Source organism: Haliaeetus albicilla, chromosome 18 (genome assembly GCF_947461875.1).
Source record: "Haliaeetus albicilla chromosome 18, bHalAlb1.1, whole genome shotgun sequence".
Lineage (NCBI taxonomy): Eukaryota > Metazoa > Chordata > Aves > Accipitriformes > Accipitridae > Haliaeetus > Haliaeetus albicilla.
Genome location: NC_091500.1, coordinates 20,830,955 through 20,857,079, shown reverse-complemented (window position 1 = coordinate 20,857,079; position 26,125 = coordinate 20,830,955). Strand labels below are relative to the sequence as shown.

Sequence of the window (26,125 nt, the reverse complement as noted above, 5' to 3'; positions counted from 1 at the left end):
CAGCTACCATGTATTTGCAACCTAGCTTGTCTCCTGGGATGCATAAGCTGCTCCATTTACGTACAGAGTAGCCCAGAGCCTCTGTGTATTCACAGTGATTTGAGGTTGCCCAGCAAACAGAATCCATTTGTTAAAGGAGCAGAAAACAGAATAAATAGAAAGAAAACTTTTAGACAGTTTAAAAGAAACGTGTTGTTTTCAAAGTTCTCTGGAAAGGAACAGATCAAAGGTACACTGCTCATTTGGCAAATATATAGAAAAACTCAGCTAAAAACATCTTTTAATCTGCTTGTGGCAACAGTATCTCAGCTCCTGAACAGAAATAAGAGTCTGTCAGAGGTTGGGTTTTTTGTTGTCATTGGGGCTTTTTTGGTTTTGTTTTTAGTCAAACCATTAAAAGTGCTCTACAACATAAAGTATTCTAAGGGGGGGGGGGGGGGGGGAAGGCAGCTTTTATCACTGTTCCCCTTACTTTTTAGTGTTTTATCATTTTGTGAGAAGTAAATACTACTTGGCACTCAAGGTAAATTAGTTCTCTTCCCAGGTTCGTGAAGTGACAAGAAAAATTATTCACGTGTCTAATGAGGCTGTTACTGAAGACAACCTGTATTCTGATATTATTATGGTATGGGGACAGTACATAGACCATGACATTGCATTCACACCCCAGAGCACAAGTAGAACCACCTTCTTAAATGGAATGGAGTGCCAGATGACATGTGAAAAACAAAACCCATGTTTTCCAATAAAGGTAAGATTCTTAATTCCTTCAAGAGAAATTCCAGGCTCTAAACACATAAAGTAAAGTAAATGTAAAGTAAAACACATAAGTGATACATATATGCAGAAATAATTATAAAGCAAATTGATAGATCATCCAGAAATACTAGAGCAGACAGTGATAGAAAAATTGAAACCCAATGTAACTATTAAATGAAACAGGTAGATATTTAAATTGTTTTGTAGAGGTAACAAACTATAGCTAAGGTACTTAGTATAAATATCAAATTTTTCTGCCTCTCAGGTTTATGTTGCAGAGAAACCTTACTAGTCCCCCTAATGTTATTGTTCTCATGCTTCAAGGTTTTGAGTTCCACTGGGGAAAATAGGGAAGCAGTCATAAATAATTCTGTTTTTAAATTGCCAGCCAGATAAAGTGAAAGGATCTTAACTTTACTCAGTGAAAGCAAAGATATTTCCAGCAGCTAATGCAAACTTTTGAAGAGAGCTATCTTTTCAACATATGTATAAAATGACCTTCAGGGAGTTGCTGAAACTTACATACATCACCTCTTGCTTTGAGTAGATGGAAAACATGAATTCAAAGCTTGTTAGAGGGTTAGAAGAAACATAAATTGGTATAAATATAGGATGCTGTATTCTTGTCCGATTAATTTAAAAGTATAGTTATTCTTTCACTCAAAAAAATTAAGTAGCAAAGTCAAACCACTTTTTTGTTTCTCAAAGCACATCTCTTTCTCATGCTACAGGAGAGCCCCATGCCCATTACAGCCCTTGGACTGAAGCCCCCATCTCTTTCCAAAGCAACTTAAATTACTTTCCTTAGGGTTGGAGCTTGATTACTGACCAGCTTCTCTATGCACTGAAGCCAATGTAGGGAATAAGTTCCATAGAAAATGCTTTCCCCTCAACAAAATGTAATTGATAACTATGCCACAGTCTCCTTTTGCCTTAAGTGCCTCATTCGACTTCTGTTAAACATGAAGGGAAATATTCGGCTAACTGTAATGGGAATCGAGTCAGCTCCTGTGTTGAAAGATGGCCCATCTTCCATTTGGTGAGAGAATCTAAAACACAGGAAAGGCCAAGTGAAATGAATGAGTGCCTGCAATTTTACCACAGGCAGGTAAATCTAGTCTTTCTCACCCAGGAGAAAGTTTGCAAGCATAGCTTGAGAGCATTCAGAAAGAGCACAGACTTCTTAAAAGAATCACATTCTCAGGACACTGAGAGACTGGCTAACCCAGTTTAGCCACAACAGCCCTAATTACAATGAGTCTTCCATAGTTCTGACAAAAATCTCTAGTTTACTATGTCTCAAATTTCCATCTGGGGCAAGAAATTATTTATTCTGTTTATGCTGTTAAGTGATAGCCTTAGAAATGTTCCCATCGCAAAGTCTTATCAGGAGAGGCTAGGGCAGAAGTCCAGTCCCTGACGAGCAGTGCTTCACATGATGTGATGAAGGAGGTGGAGTATGTCTTCACCATGACACAACGTGGCTACGAATGGACTCCCATTTTAAAAAAGTCACTTTGCTGTAGATATAAAGCTGCAAAAGTCTTGGAAAGCTTATGTTTTGTGTTTATGATATAGTCTTTGAAAGAGCATAATTAGTATTGATCTTTAAGTGCAAAACCCCCACATTTTTTTATTACTAAATAGATTTTTAAATTGAGAAGAGACTTATACTGTTGCCCATAACTTGAATCAAATGTGGATCACAGGGACCATAGAAGTCTAACCTCTGAACTCTGACTAGTTCAAGCCTAGAAATCCCATCTGCTTAAAAAGAGACAATTTAAGAGATCTTCGAAAAAGGACTGCAAGGCTAACATTATTCATGTGGTAGTGGCATTACAGTGCAGAGAGAAAGAAGCTGCACACATTACCATGGCATAGATCCACAAGTGCATCCTTCAGTGCTCTAAACAAGGGACATATTTCAGACTTCTATCTTGGAGCTATGAAGAGATTCATCACAGAGCATGTTTCAAGGATGCTTTTGAAGGCAAGTTACATGTACATGTACTAAATCTAGCACTGAATGTAGCCTAGGAGCAGCTCCTGCTCAGCAGTGTAGCCCAGCAGGGGAATGGGGTCAGGCCCATGGCTACCTTTGGGAATTAGTGCCTGATACTCAGAATGGCCATGGCAGGGGGGGCATATAAAGAAATTCAGACACAACCCTGTAAGTATTAGATAAGTTTCCCAACTTGTGGATTCATTACATGATCACAGTCCCATGAATTTTTCAGCTCCATTTTGTTATTATTCTGTTATTCACAGCTTAGAGAGACAGATATGAAGATGGTTGCTCTTTTGCTTTTATTATATATCTAGTATTTTGTGATTGTTTTTGTCAAAGGCAAAGAATAGACACTGTATTTTTTAAAAAAAGGAGGGGAGTTGTAGTTATTAGTGTGACCAGAGGAACTATTTTTTGAACACTGAAACAAAATGCTATTACCCCCTGGAACTGATCTTCTTTGTGAAATCTTAATTAAGACTAATCTCCACCTATTAAATATTTGGAAAACTGCCACAGTTAGTTTTATATGTTCATTTTGTATATGAAGAAACTGTGGCTGGTTTCCAAAGACAGCGAAATCAATAGCATATTATCCAACAATGTAAACATAGAGGCTGCAGTTTGCACTCTTGCTGTGTTCCTAGAACAGCAGCACCCCAGAGAGAATCCACCCACAGCAAAGGACAACCATGCTTACAGCTGCATGCCCTCTCTGGGGGTTTCACCGGGGAGAGGAAGCTCCTGAATGTGCAGGTTAGGGAAGCTGTCTGGAAAATGTTCTGACTCAGTGCAATTCAATGAAGGATTGAAAGCTGCGGTGGTGCATTAATATTAATAACAAGTGTAGGTAAATGATTCATAGGTTAGCAGGATCCATTATGATTTTCTATTCTGGACATTTTCATAATAAAGGCTATAGAATTTGACCCAGTGATTCTCACATCGAGCCTGTAGCTTCTGGTAGAGCCTGAATATTCTTTTTCTGTATCTTTTTAGAATCCCATAATGTGGAAAAAAATAATGAAAAAATCACTAGCTTTAGTTTATACTTCTTTTACAGCAGCCTGACACATGGAACAGGTTGTGGAGATAACCTGTCATTCCTCAGATGATTATTTCAGGTTAGGGCTGAGACATAATGAGGCATTAGAAAGACTTTCATAGGAGAGCTACTGACTTCATTCAGTATTAATACATTGCTGACAATGTTAGACACAGCGCATATACATAGTAAGATACAATCCTGAAAAGCTTTCAGTCAGTTAGTTCAGATACAAAAAGGTGGAAAAGAACCAGAGCCACAGAAAAGTGAGGTGATTTGCAAAAGGTGACATGTAACATGACAGGTTACAGTCTCAGCTACAAATGGATCAATCTGTGCGCACTCAGCAACCAGCAAAGTGAGCTCCTGCCTTTTTCTTCCGTGTTTCAGAGGTAGCAGCTCACTGTCAGATGGATTCATTGACTCTTCTCTGAGTGTCCACAAATAAACATTCATGTTTTCCATATTGGCAACCTTTCATAGACTCTAAGCTAGGTTTTCTTTTAAGTCTACAGCAAAAATCCTTTTACAAGGTCATTTCCCACAGAAAAACTTCACAATAAGAAAGACTTTTCTTTAACCAAAATAACAGTTTAGTCATTGTAGTACACTGAAACAATTAGTGCCTTTCATTTTCCTACACATAAAAGAATTTCACCATAAACAGGTTTGACCATGCATATTTAATAACAGTTTAAATCAACATGCAGCTATACCAGGAAAACTATTGTGGCCAGAGAGGGTTTTATTGTGAGTTTTTTTCCCTCTAGAATTATGCAAGGAAGAGAAAAAAAGATATGGCTATTCTTCATTAGTTTTAGAGAAAAATGTGATTCTGTACCCATTTCAGCAGAAAAGGGTCTTCTTTTTTTTCTGTCAGATTATTTTTTATGTCATTTGAATAAGAACGTAAGGAACCTCTCATTTGCACATTCAGCTGCTGGCTACACACTACTTACCCTATGAAAAGGGAAAGGACTGCATTATGCAGTTCTGCCAGCCCCTTAATGTTCATTACTGCTGTTTTTCTCCACTGGGGCACAGAACGGTTTGAATTGAAATTGCAGAGACAGTTAACTAAAGATTATTCAGTATGAACTTCATTCACTGTTGATATGTTTTGTTGTGAGCCTCACTGTTAACAACTTAAAGGTGGCTCATACATTTTTTCCCACTGATACCTGAATTCTTCCAGGCTTTCCTGATAACTAGATGCAGGAGGCAGTCAAACACATACAATTCTATGGCTGCCAAGTTCAGGTATTTGTAGTACGAGATGAGCTTCTTGCTTTCATTACCAGCTGAGGGGAAAAAGAAGCCACACTAATAGCAAGAGACTTACTAATAGAGACAAATACTAAATAGCAAACCCAAGCAGAGAAATTACTGATTTCAGCAATTGGTGAAAGAAAGAAAAAGGAAAAAGAAATTACATATTTCCTTAAAAAATAACCTACTTTGATTTGCTAAAACTTAGGTAGTGAAGAAATATTGCTAGAATTTTTTTACCAAACAAAACTTGAAAAATAAATGAAACCTTTTCTTAACTTAAATGCTTTATTGGTATCAATCCCTACTGACGTAAGTTCTCAGTAGTAAGAAAATTTTACTTGGTATAATAAATGAGGTAACAATGTTGTTATATGAAGCTCTGGAATTCCATTCCAAAGTTGCCTTATTACTTTTAACCCCAATTTAATGACCATTCTATCTTCACAGACTGATCTCTGTATTATTAAAAGAATGAAGAAGAAATTACATAATTTTGTATAACATCTGCAGTATTCACTGTCTTCTGCCAAAGAGTTCTGAAAAATGAAAATCAAGCAGAAAGATAGAATTCAAATAAGAAGGGTTAGCTCAGGTGTCTGTACAAAACATTTATTTTCTCTTAGTCAAGTTTTTGAAGATTCTTTTTTTCTGGGATATTTCAGCAGCTTTAATAAGTGTTGCCTGTAACTACTTCATGTTGATCAATTGATAAGAAAACCCTAGATTTATATTCCCTGGAACTCACACTCCATGATTGTTATAACATTTTTAATTGAGGTTAATCTTTTTTAAACTCTTGGAACTGACAGGCTGTTATGGCTCATTGTTGTTGCACAATGCAGTACTGTTAGAATTTGGAAATAATGTGCTTTTCAGAAAAAAGAGTTTGTAAAGCCAAATCTGCATTAGACAACACGGACGGAGTTTAGTAATTCTGAAACATGGCAGTTTTTGTTTTAGTGATGAACTCTGTTCTTTGAAATAGACTTGATGTTCTGAGCTTTCCTCTTGGATATTCTACAGTGCAAATAAAACCTTTCTCCCTCTTTCTTTCTCTCCTCCTCCAGCATCTCTGCTGCCTTCCCCACACCTGTTAAGTTAGTCACATACCACTTTCAGTGCTCTCCTGTGACAAAACTTCTAGCTGTCTGGTTTGGGCTGTATTCTCTCCTAGTACTCTTACCTATACCCCAAGGTCTCATTGGATAATTCCCACATGTCCCTCTCATGCCCTTTACATATATTTGGAATAGCTGACTGAGTAACAGGCTGGTTCAGACTGGTTTCGGACTAGCACGCAAATGCTGGATCACCATTTGACTTTGGTCTCTTGACTGTGTGTGGGTCAAACCGATAAAGGACTGGGAAGTCTTTCATTTGGCAAAGGCTATGTGCAGCCTTTGCTTTTTTTATAAATATAGCCAGAATTCAATACTTGTAAGACACCTGTCGCTGTAATATAATGTGGGAAAAGGATTGTGGGGGACTGGCAGAAAGCAGAGTGAATAATTACATATGCCTTTTTTAGTTAGGAAACTGGATTAGAATTAAGTATTGAAACAAAGCTTTTATAACGTGCCGCTGCAGACATTGAAACTCTTCATTATGTTTTTATGTATACATGTAAACCTGCTGTTTTATTTGGTTTTCAGTAGAACATAATTTGACCAGATGTTCACGTCTTCACTGTGATACATTCCACGATGAATTTTGATTGTGAAGCCAGGCTAATTTAGGTGTAGATCTATGCAAAAGGGGTTACATCAGTAGCTTGCTCTTATGCCAGAGTAATGGTTTTGGTTTTTATTTTTGTCTTTGCTTAAAATGGTTGAATCGTGTCTTTGCTTAAATCTGAAGGAAAACAAGTTCTACAGGTTTAGCATACATCACTTCAGTAGATGAGATCTGAACAACTGAAAACTGAGGCAGAGGATGGACATATTTACACAAGCCTTAATTCAACATCCACAGCTGTTATCTTCACCTCAGAAAACACCCATTTTTTTTTTTTAATGCAGGTGACCACCAATGACACGTTATCTGCAGGGATGGATTGCCTGCCCTTCTACCGCTCATCTCCTGCGTGCAGCACTGGTGATCATGGCATTCTCTTTGGAAATCTATCAACGCTAAATCCAAGACAACAGATCAATGGCTTAACTTCTTTCCTTGATGCTTCTACTGTCTATGGCAGTACCCCTGCCACTGAAAACAAACTGAGGAATTTAACAAGCAAAGAAGGCCTTCTTAGAGTAAACGTTGAATACTATGATAACCATCGTGAATACCTGCCTTTTACAGACCGGATCCCATCACCTTGTGCACAAGACTCGAATTCAAGTGAAGGTGAGAGGATTGAATGCTTTATGGCTGGGGACAGCCGATCCAGTGAGGTCACGTCTCTGGCAGCCATGCACACGCTGTGGCTGAGAGAGCACAACCGCCTGGCCAGAGCCCTCAAAAACATCAACGGCCACTGGAGTGCTGAGACAGTGTACCAAGAAGCACGAAAAATTGTCGGTGCTCTGCATCAGGTTGGCTGTTTATTTGCTTATCTACCCATTGCAGTGAATATCTTAGAACAGAATTGATCACAAAACTTCAGATATGTTTCTGTGAGTGGCTTTTGAGATCATGTTACCTTTGCCACCTATTTCTGCGCTTCAAATTTGGCATGTTTAAAGTTTGTTCCATTTTCCACTTTCCTGAATGCAATGTCCTGGTCCTTAGATTGTCCAGACCCCTCAGTGCTCTGATTTTCATGGCAGTTTCTACTCTGCTACATCTTTCTGTGGGATTCTCTGGTATCTATTTTGTCTTTGAAGAGGTCTTTTCAGATGCATTTTTGGTAGGTTTTTTGGTAAAGGAAACAATTAAAAAGTAATGTCTCTATATTTACATAGTGTTCACATTGTTTACTTTCACATAGGTATTATATACATCAAAAGCTTCCCTGTGTAAAAATGCCTATGAAGTTCTCAGTGAGGCATTAATGCATAAACTTCAAGGGCTACTCTTGATAGGAGATAGCAGGAGAAACAGATATCGGAAAATACAGAAGAAAAGACCCCATAAGAATGTCTATATTAGATCTGAGAACAGGCAAATCTGTTTCTACCCAGCATTTTCCTTTTTATTTCTTTTTTTTACTTTTTTTTTCCTTATTCTCCCCCCCCCCCCCCCCCAAATAGCTACGCAGGCTTTAACTTCTTTTTCCTCACAGTTCTGTTTTTCAGTGTGGGGAGACGCACACACACACACACACGTGGCAGGCCACACCAAGCAGTGCAGATCAAAAGCAGCACCTTTGCTGGCACTCACATGAATGTGAACGGCAGGGATGGCCTGACCCATGTTCTCTGCGGCTGCTCAGGATTGAAGCCCATTAGTGAAGTACACACACAGGCAACGTGGAGCTCTCCTGGACAGCCTTGCACAGTGGCTGGGCCCACAGCTGGTCTGGCTCCTGATGCCTGGGCTCACAAGCCCCTGAGGCTCAGGGTCCCACTCATGCTCTTTGCAGGTCCTCAAGTTTCTTATGTTGCTCGTCATCTCTGGTCTGGCTGGAAACTGCCTAGTGATTGCACATGCACATTCAGAATAGAGAGTACACCCACAAAGGGGTTACATGGAAATAGGATTTCAGAAGAATATAGCTTAAACTGCAGAGATCAAGCACAGGGCTCAGTCAGATGAGCACACTGATCAGCTAACTCTTCACACTCAGACAACCTCTTTTATCCCCTTTTCCCTCTATTTTGCCATGCTTGTTCCTCCCTAGCCCACCTTGGCCCCTCCCTTTCCCCAACTTTAGTCCTTTCCCCGAGTACTCCATAGTGTTTCACACATTCCCACAATCCCCTTAAAACATTGCAAACGATGCTCTTACCCAGTCCCCCCAAGTCATCTCCTCCCTGCACCCCATAGCGACTCCCACCGCTGCAGGCAACCACCCCTTTTGCCTGTGTGATGTTCGGAGGACAGTTTCTTTTGTTGGCTTATCTTGGCAGGTTTCACACGCGGTCTCGGGGTCTGGCCGCTCTCTCCAGTGGCCTTGGGGAATGGACGATCCCGCGAGCCCCTTTTCAATGGTTTGGTTACTCAGGTTGCTCCACCTGACGTTGCTCCTCCAAGCCTCACCAGGGCCTTTGCATTTGTGGAGATTGACCTTTAATCAGACAACCTAAGACACAGTGATTCAGTCTGTCCGTTATAATCCATAATACTGGAGGAGCAATATCAGGACCAGAATAAACTGAAGGCTAGGGGACTTTCCTATGCTTTCTGATTCTTACAAACAGATAGGTTTTAGTACCAAAAGGAGACTTTTTTGAAGATAAATTGGGGAAGGAGGGAGGAAAATTTCACTATTCTCATAAAACACATTTCTTTTCTTTTGACACAATTTTTAGTCAGCAGAATATGCAGAATGTTTCCTTTAAGAAACCACCTGCATTTGCTGGTGTGTTGTTATATTTGCACTTAAAGCCAAATAACATCAGAAAAGTTATTTAATTGTATTTAGTCAGTCCTTTTGAAAAGTTTGGCTTTTTTCTTAATACATATTTTGTATACATTAACCGTATCAGCTCCTCTGTTGTAAATGTGCTGTTTACATTAAAATAATAGCATTGACAAGTCAGAATGGTTAGAAGAAAAGTGCAAATCCAAAAGTAGGCCTCTGTGCATTCATACACTTCTGATTTACGTCCACTAATATTATGGCCTGAAAGAAAACACTGTGCAAGGCAATACACCGCATGAATCTGGGCTACTCACTATCTCTGGCAGTATCACAGACTAATGAGATTTGCCTATGGCTCATTAGAAATGTATTTGACTTCTATCTAGCTGGTTTAGAGACATTCATTCAGGAGAGATAATTGGAGTATCTCTATTAATGTGGTATGCTATACCAGCGGAATAATGACAGCTCTAGTTGAAGTTACCTTGAGATTTCCACTCTAAAATTTTGTTTCAGTTGCTACACATTTCTAAAATTCTCTCTTTTTGGAATGAATACTTTCAAGCATAATTTTTGCCTGTGGGTGTGTAATTATAGAGAATTGAACAAAAGGCCTTCCCTTCTTTCTAGAATAAGGAGAATTAAAAAAATCTCTCTCTAGACCATACTTTTCCTTCTGGATGTTTTTCTGGCACCATAAATATCTCTAGTGACAAGCATTTAATAATAGAAACTTGACAAAGTTACCAAACATAACAAGTGCCTGTTGATATCCTGGACAAAACAGATTTTTTTGGTTGCATTGCAGACATGTTTCCCTGATAAGTAGTAGTTTATATAAGTCACAACAGTGATTAACTCTCCCCTTGTATTTTACTGGAATGACACATGCTTAACTCTAAAGCATTAACACCGCAGTATACAGTGGTAAAAATACATACACTGATTTACCTTGTGTTTTGTGCAAAAAGACATTTTTTTCATTGTCATTTACTAACTGAAATGAAATTATCTGCTTGTTTTGCTTATTCCTGTTTTGACCTGAGAAAGAAAATAGTTTAAATTTGTTTTCCTTTAAACAAAAAGTGTGAACAGAATAGGAAAAAATGCTCAATTATGCAACTGCTACAGTCTTAACATTACTATTTTGTACATACGTGATTTGCAGGATAATATTGCATGCACACGTGCTGTTCCTTCCAGAGACTGTTTCCCCTGATGTGCCATTTGGATTGTGAAAACTAGATGATGTGGCATTAGAGTGAAGCAGGAGTTTTGCAGATCAATCCGAATCAAATTTTCTTTAATTTATTACAGTATCAGCGAACCAACTTTGAATTAATGGTGTTACTGCCAGTTGATCCCAATTGTAGCTGACAACGACCTTTAGTTTTCAATGTGTATATGGGTGTTTTTTTCACTTGCTTCACATCTGCTTGTGTTCTCTGAGCATGTTGCATCCCTAATTCTCTGCCATGATCTGAGGTGTAGGTTGCAAGTGGGTGATGTACTTTAACTTAACCTTAACTACAATTATTGGGTTCAACATGGCTAACGGATGAAACTTGTCTGTGAAATTAGATGATTACATAACTCCTCTCGGAGCTTAAACTCTATGAAATTATAAAGGATAAATAGAAAAATAATTGATGTTATAAAAGAGTATGTGTTGCACACTGTAATAACTCATGTTTACAAAGAGTATAGTTCAAACTATTAACAGAACTATAATAATGTGGTCATTTCTTTATTAAACTCTCATACAATCACCCTTTACATAAAAGTTTAGGACTTCAATATAATCTGTAAATCCTTTAATATTTACAGTGAGAACTTCAAACCAACTGTGCGCATCATTTTAATGAATTAAACACTGCTATGTTTGGTTGTTCTCTATTATTTCTGCAATCTTTCCCAAGTGCAGGTGCTTCACTTAATTGGCTTTTCAGTATCTCAGTAAGATAATATTTCTTTGCAGCTACCTCTGGCCAATGGCAAAGACAAATTGCACTTTTGGTCTTACTTATTCTTATGATAGTTCACATATTTTTATATTCTCTCTTCCAGCCTGTTTTTTATTGTCCTTTTCCATCCATTGTGCCCCATTCACACCTACTTCGGAAAATACTGGAGGGGTTTTGGCAAGGAAAGTCTGCTGAACCTTATGAGAAGTAATAAAAAATTCTGTATCTTTTGCACCTAATTTGAAATAACTTTTAACACAAACAAAAAATTCTCAAAAATAATCTGAAATTATGTAACCTATTCCCAAATATCTAATGTATGGCTGACTTCCACTGGAGGTGGCCCAGCCGGGAGGCAAACCCAGCCAGGATGCTCGCTGAGTTCATAAGGACACTTGGGAACCCCTGTTGTAATTCTGCCTTCTGAATGAGAGGGATGTTGCCTTTCACGCTAATAGCCTGTTTAACTTGGAGTATTATTGTATTTGCATGTCAGGATTCAATTACTTTTCTATAAACAGTGCACATGTGATTCATAATATGATGTAAAATCTATACAAAGCCTTTTCTGACAGTCTTGTAATCACTCAGATTCTATTTCTGTCTCGATACTTACCAAATGATTGGTTGAATTGCTAGGAAATAAAAATTTGATTTTCTCTAGTATGACTAAATAAACAGCATTTAAGTACGCGTAATCTCTCTGTTACTATCTGGTCATATAGACTAATTAAGTAATTTCAAAATTGAGCATATGGCCTTCATTTTAAAAGACAGTGCCCATTTGTCATCATTTTTCACTGAATTATTCTGTTGAAACAATGACTGCCATGAGACAGTAGAAACATTTACATTATTGATTAAAATTAATTTCTTCATGAAGCTGCTATACAGCTTGGAGTTGATGCTATTAGGTGCTGAATGTATCCTCAGAGGAGCTTGGATTAACGGTTATTTCATAAATGTCACAAGGAGTTGAGACCACCCAGTACCTTGCAGGTTCAGACTCATCAGATCCACATAAATCCCTTATGCTGCTGCAAACACCTGGAATTTAACTTATTATTCATAAATAGACTCAATGTAAGTAATAAATGGTAGTTCACTGTACGTACTTGCAATTTCTTTTCCATATAGTCCCTTTCTGGCTCTGATTTTATTGACGCATTTTTAGACAAGCATGTTCCTTTGTTTCCACAGGAGAATCTTAGTTGTTGGAGGAACACTGTATTGAAAGAAAGTGTTATGCTTCTTTATGCCAAATATGAAAGGAAATAAACCTTTCAAATCATTCTCTCAAAGCAGGGAGTGCATGCAGAAGAATTTTAACAAAAATAATTTTGATGTTTGTCAGCTGTTTACACCTTCTTTAAAACATATATGTGTCAGTTATGAGAACTTGTAGTGAGCATCTCTTTGACTTCACGCAGATGAATTCAGGCAAAGTACATTCAAAGACCACACAAATACTGGATGCTACTTTAGATGTGGTTCTCTGTCAGACTCCAGATTCTTTCTGGCAGTATCACCTTCTGCTGTATTAGTAACATCTTAGTCTGTATTGTCCAAAAATCTCTTCTACTTGATGGAGTCTCATTTAGCCATTGGAAGTTTCCATCAAACAGATGCCTCTCCTAGCTCAAGGCAGGCATAAGAACCCTCTCTACCCTTAGCCTTTTAATTTTTACGTCTTGAAACTGCAACCTTTCTCCCCGCCCCCCTCAAGGAAAAAAGAAATTAAGATCTTGCCTCTGGAGCAAATGAAAAATCTGAATTGCCCTTTCCTTCAGGGAATCTGGCCTTTACAAGCAGCTTAGCTTGGGATTTCATTTACAATGAGCCAAAAAATTACAGTCATGTCAGGATGTTTGTGTCCATGACTATCCTAGTGCTATTTAAAGTCTTTGCTCGTAACTAACTCTAAATCTAAAATTAGAAAGAACTGTTGTCTTGCAAAACCTTTGTGAATGTAGGAAAAGGTTAACTTCTCAAATGGTAGTGTCAGTATTAATTTCTAGCAATTACTTTGTTTTCTTCATATGCTGTATTAAAGGAGCTGTAAAAGAAATTCTAATCTATTGTCTTTCAAATATTTTGTTCACTGCATGACCTGACGTGAAAACATAAAGAGGTTGTTACCTCTGCCTCCTGAGAAAAGTGCGCAAATTCTGGAGAGGTTTGCTTGTCTCTGTGCCGTGCCTAAAATAAAGATACAAGTTTTTCATAAGGTCATTTTATGCCAACTAGCTTTTCAATATGCACTATATCAAGCTCAAAGTACATTTGTCTGTATATTTTATTGCACACTATATTGAATCTATAAGGTATTTTATTGAGTTCATTATGCTTCATATTCATCCCATTATGCTTTATTGAGTTCAGTGTAATCTTTAACCTATAATGCACTTTCATTTTATTTGGTACATTAGATTGTTTTCCCCTTTTTTTTTGGTCATGATTACTCATATGCTTTCTTCATGCAACTATAATACTATTCCATTATAAAGGCATTTGACAGAAGGTGTTTATCAGCATTTTCATTTTTGAAGTGTGGTTTTTAGGAGCCTATAAATTGGCTTGAGTTGAGCATAAAATGTCTACCAAGGGATTCTGGGCACCAGTATTTTAAAGCCTGGTCATTTCAAATATTTAGTAAAGAGGATTTGTGTTACAAATATATGCCTGAAAATAGAATCTGTTCATATTAACTACCATTCTTGAAAGATTTTATAGCAATTCATGCTTTCATTGCTATTTTTAAAGGCATTATAATTTACACAATCACAATCAAGGCTTTAAATCTCAGCACACCTCCTGTGAGGTGGATTACCCCCGTGGGTTTTAAGTGAACAACACTGGTAATCCCTGCTCAGGAGGCTTTGGTCTAGCATTTATGGTAGGAGCTAACAGGGGCCTGACTGTTGCACTGTACTGAGCTGTGCCACTGATTCTCTCTGGTCATTTGTCTCCTTCTTGCAAAAATAAAACTGATATTGTTTACCAGCTAATACCGCTCTTTGTCATGCCAAATGCTTGGGCCCAGATGAGTGAAGAAAAAGGCATTTAGCACCTGGGAATCATTACTATTCATCTATAAAAACGCTGAACGATAAACGTCTTTTTTTTTTTTTCTTTCAGATTATTACTTTAAGAGATTACATTCCCAAAATCATTGGTCCAGATGCTTTTAATCTGTATATTGGCCTTTATACAGGTTATGATCCCACAATGAATCCTACAGTTTCTAACATATTTTCAACAGCTGCTTTTCGTTTTGGTCATGCAACAATCCAACCAATAGTAAGGCGATTGAATGCACAGTATTTAGATGATCCAGAACTCCCAAATCTTCATTTGCATGAAGTTTTCTTTAGTCCTTGGAGGCTCATTAAAGAAGGTATGGTTTTATTTAAACTGTTTGGGTTTTTTTCCAGAATATTGTAACTTTTTTCAAAGTTACTTACCTTGAATTAGGAATAGGAACATTTATTTAATTGCTTCACTGATTTAAGTTGTTGAACAGGTTCCAGAGCACTAAACATGAACTGGAACGATTATTCTGAGTTAAATAGTTGTCTGAATCAGACAAAAGTTACTCCCCAGATTAAACCAGTCTGGTAGATTGACAATAGACCAATGATTGATGATTGATGATGAAGATATTTCATATCTTTTTTTGTGGATGACGGTATTATCGGGTTGCAAAATTTCTTATGCCTGAAGAAGAAGATGGAGCCTTTTCATAGCACTATTACTTCTATTCCAACCTGAAGGATATTTTTACATGTGTTTGAATGTAGAAGCCTATGTGGCCAATGTTTAAAAAAGATAGAAACATACATGCATTCACATTTGTTAAGAAAGTTAAAATGGTTTATATATATGCTGTAACATTATACTATTTTTGTGTTTAAAGGAGGCTTGGATCCTTTACTAAGGGGTCTTCTAGCACATTCAGCAAAACTGCAGATGCAAGATCAACTGCTGAATGAGGAGTTAACAGAAAAACTGTTTGTGTTGTCCAATAATGGTTCACTTGATTTAGCATCATTAAATTTACAGCGTGGCCGTGATCATGGACTCCCAGGTCTATTGATTTTTCTTGAATTTTCTTCCAACTGGTAACTGAATTATAACTGCTTATATTTGGGATGTAATCGTAGGCTTTTAAAAAATAGCTTTGGTAATTAGAAAAGTAACTTAAGTCTCTTTTAAAATGTAGTGTTGCTAATATTTTTAACTTTGATGGAAACAAAATATTCCACAGCATTTGAAATTAAAATAATCCGTTAAGTCTGGAATCTAGAAGGACAGTACTAGTGAGTGGAGCTGGGTGTGCTCAGTGTAGGTACCTGAGGCTCACTCTTGCTGGAACCAGCTCCAGAGTGCAGTTTCTGCCTGCAGCAGCTACTTGCCATCACCAGGCTGCCCCCAGCCTGTGGGGCAGATCAGCTTAGGTTAGACACAACCTCATCGGCTCTACCAACCATAGAAGGTGTTCAGATGTCTCCAGGAGTGGTGTAGATGGCTTAGTTAGGCGTACACCGCATTTTGAGAAATGTTACATATTTGTGCCTGGTTTTTGCACCACATTTCTTCCTCCAGTCAGCCCAGGGTAAGACTGAACTAACAGTCAAGGAGCATTAGCCCATCAGGCCATGGGTGTTCCAGCTTAGAGAAAAACTACTGGAGCTTAGTTCAATTTGATTGCATCGGCTCTTAAAAAATACAGTGTGTTCCCAGTTCTGTGTAAAAACCTCTTACAAGCGTGCCACAGCTTCTGAGAGCAGAGGAAGCAATCCTCAGCATGGCAGGCGGGGCCTCTTTATTTTTAGTTCCTAGAACTAAAAGCCCTTGCCTGAGCAGATCACTTGTCTGCATGACTAAGGAACAAACATGGCTGCCCTTCTATGCTCTGAGCCCGACGTCCTACCCGTGGAGGTGGGACTGACTGACTGTCAAACAGCATTATGTCTCTGGGTGACAACCCTCTCCATTTGTCCTGTGCAACTCCGCAGCTAGGCATACACAAGTCGTTGGCCCTGGACAGTAGAAATGAAGTCTGAGTGGCTTGGAGTTTAAAGCTCTCAGCTACCCAAGGGTAGAAACGGAGGTTCGACCTTCCAGACCAGAAGTTAAATTTTTGTTGGGAGGTAGGGGAGTTTAATTCCAATGATGTAAAATAATGTAAAAGAAAACTAGTTTCTAGAGAGCTGGACATGGACCCTAGGACACTCTCCTTAGTAAAGTGCTTTAGTTACTAACTTCATTCAGGTTACTCTTTGCCCACTCTTCATCTAAATCCTGTATTCCTAGTCTGGAAAGCTCAAGAAACAGTGCATGCTCCTATTATCTATTGTCATGTTTTCATTGCTTAAACATGGGAGAATTGTTTTAAACCTTTGTTTTTCTTCATGAAAATGATGTAGCAATTGCATAACCTGTAGTTTCAGATCCTGCCATCATTTCCCTGATCAATTTAACCAATAATAATAGGGATATTTTTAGACATAACTGCCCATGACTGTGATTAAGGTTGTCAGAATCCAGTGCTTATAAATTTATTAATTTCATATATCATGCTTAACAGTCAAATCTAATTTTTCTTTTAACATAATATTTACAGGTTATAATGACTGGCGAGAATTCTGTGGCTTACCAAAACTGGAAACTCACACTGACCTGAATACAATAATAACCAATCACAACGTCACTGAAAAAATCATGGAATTGTACCATAATCCTAGCAATATTGATGTTTGGCTTGGTGGTCTGGTAGAAGACTTTCTTCCAGGTGCTAGAACCGGCCCCCTGTTTGCGTGTATAATTGGAAAGCAAATGAAAGCACTAAGGGATGGTGACCGGTAAGTTTATTCATGCTGTTGAACAATTTCTGTAACAAAGCAGAAGCAATGGAGGTTTTACAGATATGTGAGGAAAATGTGGTGCTTAAATATGCTTTAAAAAAATTATTCCCTGCCACTTCCACATTTTTATCTTAGCTCCTTCAGTTTTGTTGGGTGACATTTGCTTATTCTTCTTTGGTCTGTATATAGTGTCAATCCCAAATGACATGGAGATTGTTTCTATGGTACTAAGATATCCAACTTTGCACTCCTGGGGGAAATGCAAGGTGCCACCAGCAGTTAACTGTGGCAGGAGCAGCAAACTTCTGTGTGGATGGATGTAGTACTGTGCAGCCTGTAGCTATCCAGTCCCTGAGGGCTGCACTGGGCTCAGGAACTGGAAGAACCTCAACATTTTCCATGGTAACCACAGCAAAGTCAGAAGGGATAGGCAAAGAACTGTAATTCAGGCTTCCTAGAGGGGATAATAAAAACATCACGTACCTGGTCTTACGTGAACTGGGACTGCAGAGTGCTCCCAGAATTGCCTCATTGGACACAGCATAGGACGTCCCTTTACCCAACCCTGCACAACGGCCACCAGGATCTTGCGCCAGTACAACCCTCCACACCAGGAAGGCAGGAGAAAAGCAGCTTCAGGTCACAAAGGGGTGCAAGATGCAGTTTACATCTTGCTTCTGCTCCTGAAGCAATTATAAAACCAACTTTTTTTCCATTTCCGTCATGTACTTGTGGCAGTGGTTTTGAATCTCATGAGAAGACTAATTTTAAACTGCTCTCACCATGCTAGCAGTGGCGTTTTAAGTACATCTGGTCCTTACTCTCACCTTCAAGCTCCTCTCATAAGTCACCGTTGTGGAAAGAAACCATTATGTAAATAAGCATCCGAGGCAGAATTTAAATCTGAACTTTAAAAAATGTTAATTAATTAGCTCACAGGAAAAAGTGATGTTAATCATAAAGGTGGTATCTTATTAGCATAAACTGTATAGACAACAAACATTCCACTCAGCTGTGTTAAAAACGTGGTTGAAAGTCCTCTGAATTGTACAGGCATACTTGACCCTATCTGGGGAAGGATAATCTATCAAGGTCCTTCCAGTCTTGTTTCCATTATTCAGTGCCTTATGATACTACTTATTATTCAGTGTCTTATGATACTACTAGCATTAATTAAATTTAAGCATAATTTAATGTTAACTCTAAACTGAGAAAAAGAGAGTTCTAGTAATGAAAGGATTCCCCAAGTTTCTGCCACAAAGTTTGTGTCAGCTAACTTAAAGGTGAAATGGTGTTCTGTCATTAAGAGTAAAGAAACTATCTAAGAGAAGTTAGAAGTATGTAACAACATGTTATAGTTGTCACACAGTAAGTATAAGAATGGAAAAGTCTAACATTCATTGCAGTGCCTTGTCAGATAGAATATTGGGTATTATCTATATCTGCACCAGTAACACTACATGCTTACTAGATACCCTAATTGACACATCAGTAAGTAGGGATTTCAAAACATCTTTTCTAACGTACACTTTTAAGTTCAGAAATCAGGACTAAGTAGAATTTTTGATGGAACTCCATTCTGATAGCCTTAAAATCTTCTGTCAGTAATCTGACAAAACATGAAAGGATTTTGTTTTCCAATGTACTCAGGCACTGTCTTAACCTCAGCCAAATCACCTGGAACAAATCATTTCCATTCCATCAGCTTTGACTTTCTTTTTCTGTCTCTTCCTACTCTGAATCATTTTGTGATCTCAGGATTTGCAATAGTTGGGCAAAAATTCTGAAGCTGACTTTGTAATTTTTTGCATAGAAGGGCTTGTGCCTCTTTTTTTTTTTCTTTTTTTTACTCTAACCCTGAAAAATTCACCTCTAAAAATTTGGTCACCTGATACATATCGATTGGAGCAACTTTGTAGAGTAAACACCTATCTGCTGGGTAGATTAAAAAATAATTTTCTGCTCAAACCCCAGCCTTGTTCCCCCAGTATTACAGACACCCAAGTCCTCTGTTAAACCTGAGATCAATTTGTACAGTGTGATCACATCCATACTCTACTGCTAATAGTCCTAGGACATGTTACCACAAATCCTGCCTAACATTTGGGAAAATCCTAATTGGCCTGAGTACCACAGGGAACTATCTTAGAAGTTTAGCAGTGCTTAATGCTGTTTAATGTACTAATGCAGCTGTGCTATCAAACTCCCCAGAATTATTTTTTTGCCACTCATTACATGTCTTCATGTACAAAATGTTTATCTTTCCTTTTTCCCCCCAGTGTTTTCTTTCCTTTTTATCTTTAAACACATATGTATGTGTGTATGCACACATATATATTATATATAATATTTACCATTTAACAGATACACCTTTGTAGTAGCAACTGGTTCTTCTGTTCTGGCACCGCACTCCCAATCTAACAAAATGGAAAAAGCAACTCTCTGTTCCAGCCAGTCCTCTTAGCTTACCTTTTTGTATGATCACAAGCACAATTGCTGTCTTTACAATTTTCTACTATAATTAATCTGCATATCTACAGCTTTCTTAGCAAATTAAGAACTCCATATTAAACAGAGGAGCATTCAGCAATACCTGTTTTCATAGCAACCATTCAGTAATGGCAAGCAGAATTCAAAAGCTATGGTATGGGGAAATCTATTATATATAAATAATATATATATATAAAAATATATATATATAATATATATAAATAAATCTATTATATATAAATTATAATTCATGCTTATAACAATTTAGGAGTGCACAGTGAATGCTGGTGTGCCTGAGATTAAGTACCCAGTTCAAACAAATTAGTTCCAAGTTTTTCTCTCAGGATTGTAATATTTTTGTGGCCCTGTATCATCAATGAAACGCAATTCTGCAAATGTGAATAATAAATAGTTTTAATCGGCTGACTTTAACACATCGTCTGAGTTGACCAGTACATCAGACTCACACTAGCCTTTTCGTCACTTTCAAGCTGGGTATGTAAGTCTGCAGATCATGGTGTTTATTTTTATTATTGTTGTATCCACCTACATTTTGTGGTAATTCTTATTTTTGGTCTTTTACATAGGGTCCTGTGAAAGTAAGAATAATCAGCTCTTTGAATTTGATCTTTTCAAAATGTTTCTATCAATCTTTCCAGATTTTGGTGGGAAAATGATAATGTTTTCACAGAAGCTCAAAAGCATGAACTCAAAAAACACTCATTGTCCCGCGTGATTTGTGACAATACAGGAATCTCTGAAGTGCCAGCAGATGCCTTTCAACTGGGAAAGTTTCCACAGGATTTTAAGCACTGTGACAATATACCTGGGATGAATTTAGAAGCTTGGCAAGAATTCTATCAGGAAGGTAATCTGGTAATTACCAATCTTTTCTGATGGGAGGAGAGAGTAATCAGCAGTTAGAGCACTGACCTTGGTCGTGGCAGGTCTTGAGTTACTGGTCTGATGCAGATCTTCAGTATTTCTGCAACTTAGAAATAGGATCTAGGCTTTCTCTCCTTCTTTCTCAACTTCCTCTGTAAAAAAGATAGTGCCAACTTCACTCTGATAACATGAATGGTTTGTGAGATATCCAGATTTATGGCAACTGGGGAGGAGTTCTTAGACAGATAGAAAATACTAAGAACTCTGCAGAACATGTTCTTAGAAGATAACACTAATTTTACAAAGATTGTAAGTCAAACCTGAGGTATTCCATATAAATTCTTGTCCAGAAATGAACAAGAATTAAATTGATAAATTTTAATCTTAAATTATTTTTAATTAATTTTTAATCTTAAATTCTTGATCACTTTGAAACATGTGAGTAATTTCACTGAAGTTAACTTATAGCAGTAATGGAGAATAATGTCCATTTGGCAAGGGTAAGGTGGTAATTTTTTAAAAGCTTGTAATACAGTCTTTTTATTTGTAGAGGAAATATGTGGAACACCAAAGAGTGTGGAAAATGGTGATTTTGTATACTGTTCAGAATTTGGAAAATCTACAGTGACTTATTCATGTCAATATGGATTTCAATTACAAGGAGAAGAGCAATTAACCTGCACAAATGAAGGATGGAACTTTGAGGCTCCTGTTTGCATAGGTATCTATTTTGGTTGTTGTTGTTTCTGAATTTTCTAAAAGCTGAAGTCCAGCACAGCTCATCAGAAATGAACTCCCTCCTATAGGTACAATAACATGATAATGTGAAACTTTCCTTACTCCAGAATTGCTATCTCAATCTCTACCCATCCTGATTCAGCAATCAAGTTGATGATAGGAAAATGTCACTAAAAATTTACTGAATTAAGCAAAAACTGAGTCTATTAACAACCAGTAGGGAAAAAAGGCAACAAATCAGAATTATACATTGCTTCCTTCTACATTCAACATAACAGCAAGACAGACAGTTGTCATTTTCCTAGCATTGTTTCAATGGATGCTCTAGATACAAAATGAGCTCCGCACCAGTAGTTCATGTATCAACCTAATAAGTTAAGCAAAAGTGACAAAGAAAAAAATACTGTGAAGTGAATAAGTGAAATTAGGCAAATTAATTATCACTTCAGTTCCAACCTCCCTCTCCCAAATAACTGTGAAAGGTTTGCCAGAAGTGAACTACTACTGCAGGTACAAAAGTAGAGTGGGTGAAAAATCAGTAAAAAGATATTGTCTTTTGACATTTCACGCACATTTTCAGGGGAATACTTTTCTGTTATTTTAATTCTTCTTTTAGCTTCTCTTTTCCTTTTGCCTTATTTTTACTGTTGGATAGAATAGGATAGGAAGAAAAGAGAATGTGGCAAATATTTCATTACAAGACCTTCACTCTTCACAGCTATGAAGGATGAATTCTCTCTGTTCACATTTAAAATATGTGTGTTTATAATGGGTGTGTGTGTGTGTATATTTATATATATATACATACACATACACATACTCAAACTGCTCAACTTTATAAGAACATGAGAGAAAATGAAACCTGAAAAGGCCATATTTAGGAATATATTATGGATGGTGGTAAATTAATTTGAATGCAAGTGCTGCAGCTGATCTGCTATAAAGTCTGCTTATCAGTATTTCTGTGACAGCAGAATAGAAAGCTATTCATTCTAATTGTATACCAGGTATGGAAAAAGTCAAATGAAATTTGCAGCTCTTTCCTTTATTCAAATCCTATTTATCCACTGAATTCCACCCACATAAATACCATATAAAGAAATAAAGCTGTTAAATGAATTATAATAAAATCTTTTCAATAGATTAATGTTCTGGCAGCAAACTGAATAAATAAGTAATATGAATGAATCATTCCTTGTCCTAGTTTCTTTTAATATGTTCAGTAATGTAAACAAAAGACTGTATATCTGCTATAGGAAAACAAACCGCTGCATATATTAAATAAGCAATGCCTTTATTAAAAGAAAACCATCAAAACCCACTTATGCAGATGCTACTTGAGTTTTACAGTAGAAAGCACTTTGTTCCATGCATGTCTCTGCAATGTGTTCCCATTCTTTTAAATGTTCAGCAAATTAGGAATAAGTCAAGCAATATAATGAGGAGGATAGAGCTTAGCATTTCTGCAGATGGTTTCAAAATTATATGCTGCTCTGGAAAAGACAGAGTGGCCTGCTGGCAAAAGCATAGGAATCTGAGAGCTGTTAATTCCTGCTTACTAACTTGGGCTTTGACAGAAATCATTTCTATTGATTCAGGAAGTCATTTAGTGCTAGACTATGCTACCTTCCTTTATATTAAGTGTTATCTTACTCTTGATAGATAACTCTGTTTACTTTGCTTTAATAAAGTCCTGCTGTCTTTGACTAGTAGGGTACGCTGGTAAGATCTGACATGCACTATTTAGTGATGGAAAAAAGAGTTAGCTAGTTAACAGATAGCATGACTGTGGTACTACAAAAGCTGAAATAGCACATTTGAATTACAGTGCAGGCAAAGCCTGTGCAGGTTCTCTTTCCCAGACGATGACAAAGCCAGTGGGAGTTAACGCAAAATGCAGTCTTGAAGGTAGTAGTACTTATTCAGGAATCTTCATCCTGAACAACAGACTATTTTCCTGCTTCAGAGAGGTATTACCAGAGTTAGTGTTTCTTAAGGGTTCTGAAGTTTAAGATTATTCCTTGCATGATTAGTCTTTTGACTGTCTCAGTTGATAGCTAGCTTTGGACACAGCTACTGCTTTGTATTAAAATTTAAGAGAGGATCAGGCTTGATCCTATTTCCAGTGATAGAATTCCCTAAGTGGTCTGAGTGACAATGCTAAACTAAGTCAGTAAATCACTCCTAGAGGGTCAGTTTCTAATACTGGTCAAAAAGAGCTACTTAGCCCAAAGCAGCAGATTCAACATTGTGGTAGGGTAGGAAAGGAAAGGAATATAACCAAAAAGAGAAGACACTGAAGGCTCAGCTAGTTGCCCACATATGGGCTTGTAGTGCTTCCCGGGACCATGGGTCACAGACTTCGAACAAGCTGGCAAATATTATACAGGACCAATGGGAAACTCTCCAAAACAGTGCTGGACACCTACCTTTAGGCAACAGAATCCAGTCCTGCAAGTAAATATTACACAGAAAGAAGAAAGATGCAGAAATAAGGAAAAGACTCCATTCTTTCCCTCACTGAGTACGTACTTTCCTGCACTCCACACTTCTCGCATTTCATCACATAATCGGAATGTGAGAGTGAAAGGTCTTGCATGGCCTCAGGAACAATATGTTTATGTACATTTTCCAATGGATAATCATTCATCTGTTCATTATTCTGTCAGGATATTGTCATTTCACAGAATTTATATGTGTCAGTGTTATTATTTTCACCATCTCTATAGAGCACAGTACAGGGAAAGTTTGTAGAGAAACTTGAAGTCTTAGCACATAAACACATGCAAGAAGAGCTCTCAAGTTTACAGTTTGCATTTTTTGAAAATTCAGCCAATTGCCATTTGTAGCTTTTGGTGGGTTACCAAAACAACATTTTCTTTTTTCATTTCCAGCTTAAAAACAAACACACACAGATACACACCCAAAATCAAAACAAAACAAAATAAAACAAAACCCCCAAACTCTGTGCTTTAAACAGTAACAATGAGGATCTTTGGCAGTGTCTATGGGTCACTGAAAGTATATAATATGTTTCATTTATGAATACTTGTAGAAGGTGTGTATGAGAAGGTAGTAATCACTCTCTGTAATTTGTAATGATTATTGATCAGTGTGTATTCATTTTGCAGACATCAATGAATGTGAAAATGAAATTAATCCACCATGCTCTCCTTCTACTAAATGCATTAACACTAAAGGCAGCTACAAATGTCTCCATACTGATCCTTACAAGCTGTCAGAAGATGGAAGAACATGCCTTGGTAATGCTTGTGAACCAACTGTCCATTAAAACTTTCTCTGTTCTGTTTTACAATGCTGTAAAAATCATAAAATTGAGATTTATTGAAGAGCTGTTAACATACGTAAAAAACCTCTACACAGAGTCATGGGCATAAAGAATACAGTCAGATTCTGTAAAGTAAATGAAGGTATTGAATAAATAATACAGACACAGAAGTAAGCTTTTCGTTTTCCATTCCTACCAGATATAAACCATTAAGTATTTCCTGACGGTGCATATGAAGGGGGGATCAAATCTGTGGCAGTTTCTCCTAGTTAGTGTCTAAACTCAGCACCCAAATCTTAACTAGAGTTCCACCTATTGCATTCCAAAACTGTTAACCCCTTTAGAGCTAGCATAAATTATGCATTTTCTTGTTTTTCAGCTTTTCAGCATTCATGGAAGCTGTATTGTGTCTTAAGGTTTAGGTGGGGAGTATGAGTGTAGTTGCCCACTGATGCTAAGCAATACCTGTTCTGGGGAAAGACTGCCTAGATCTGTCAGAAGCTCCATGAAAACCTGCAATCCAAACTCAAGTGGATGGATATCTACTTTACCAAAGTGCCCAAGGGAAGCACAGAAAGTTTAGAGTGCTCAAATCTTGCATATTGACTGCTATATGCCGCACAATCATAGGTAGGCTGAATCTCACTGATGGCACATTTCTTGTTTCCTGTTTCAGCAAATACCTTGGTCATGACATGTGGGATTACACTGTCCCTTATTATTAATTGCACAAAGAAAACACATATGCAAACAAACAGATGTCTTCAATGATATGATGTACATGCAGTCAGTTTTCCAGCTGTGGTTCAGAACCACATGAGGATACCCCTCAAGTGACACCTCATCCCTCAAATGAAACGCTAAGTGAGGCCATGTGAGATCACCAAAGGCCCAGTGTGGCAGTGTGCTCCTCCCCATACCGCCTGAGCCATAACCACCAGTGGGGGTATGGATGACTGCATCCAGCTTACTCTGGACTTTGGGGGACAGATGGCAACACAGTAGCCAAGGGCTGTCTGGAACAGTGATCCAGATGTCTTGCTGGTATGCAAATATAAGTCAATCATCTTTCTTTATAAATAGTGGACAGCCCGGGGCGGTTGAGCTCTCCTTCACAGCAGCTGGCTGCACACCAGGATCTCCCCGTGAGTAGGGACACCTCCCAAGTTTACTGCTCGAGGTTGAGAGATTTCTTATCGTGTCAGATATTAGGTAAGTGAATTGGGAATAAGCACGCTGAAACTTTGAAATCTTAGCTAAGTGATATAAAGGATTGACTGTATATATGTAATCCTTTAGACATAAACCATTGACCAAGTCTGGGACTAGGAATGGATCCA

General features: G+C 37.7%; 1 protein-coding gene across 1 annotated transcript in view; it reads left to right on the top strand.

Moving 5' to 3' along the window:
* Positions 1–24,932, top strand: part of TPO (thyroid peroxidase) — a 42,800-nt gene extending 17,868 nt beyond the window's left edge. The window contains exons 7-14 of the mRNA XM_069805896.1: positions 545–751; positions 7,106–7,621; positions 14,655–14,913; positions 15,433–15,603; positions 17,143–17,380; positions 20,533–20,741; positions 21,309–21,479; positions 24,628–24,932. Coding sequence (XP_069661997.1) covers positions 545–751; positions 7,106–7,621; positions 14,655–14,913; positions 15,433–15,603; positions 17,143–17,380; positions 20,533–20,741; positions 21,309–21,479; positions 24,628–24,788 — 1,932 coding nt within the window. The 3' untranslated portion in view covers positions 24,789–24,932. The remainder of the gene's footprint in view (positions 1–544; positions 752–7,105; positions 7,622–14,654; positions 14,914–15,432; positions 15,604–17,142; positions 17,381–20,532; positions 20,742–21,308; positions 21,480–24,627) is intronic.
* Positions 24,933–26,125: the final 1,193 nt, after the last annotated feature.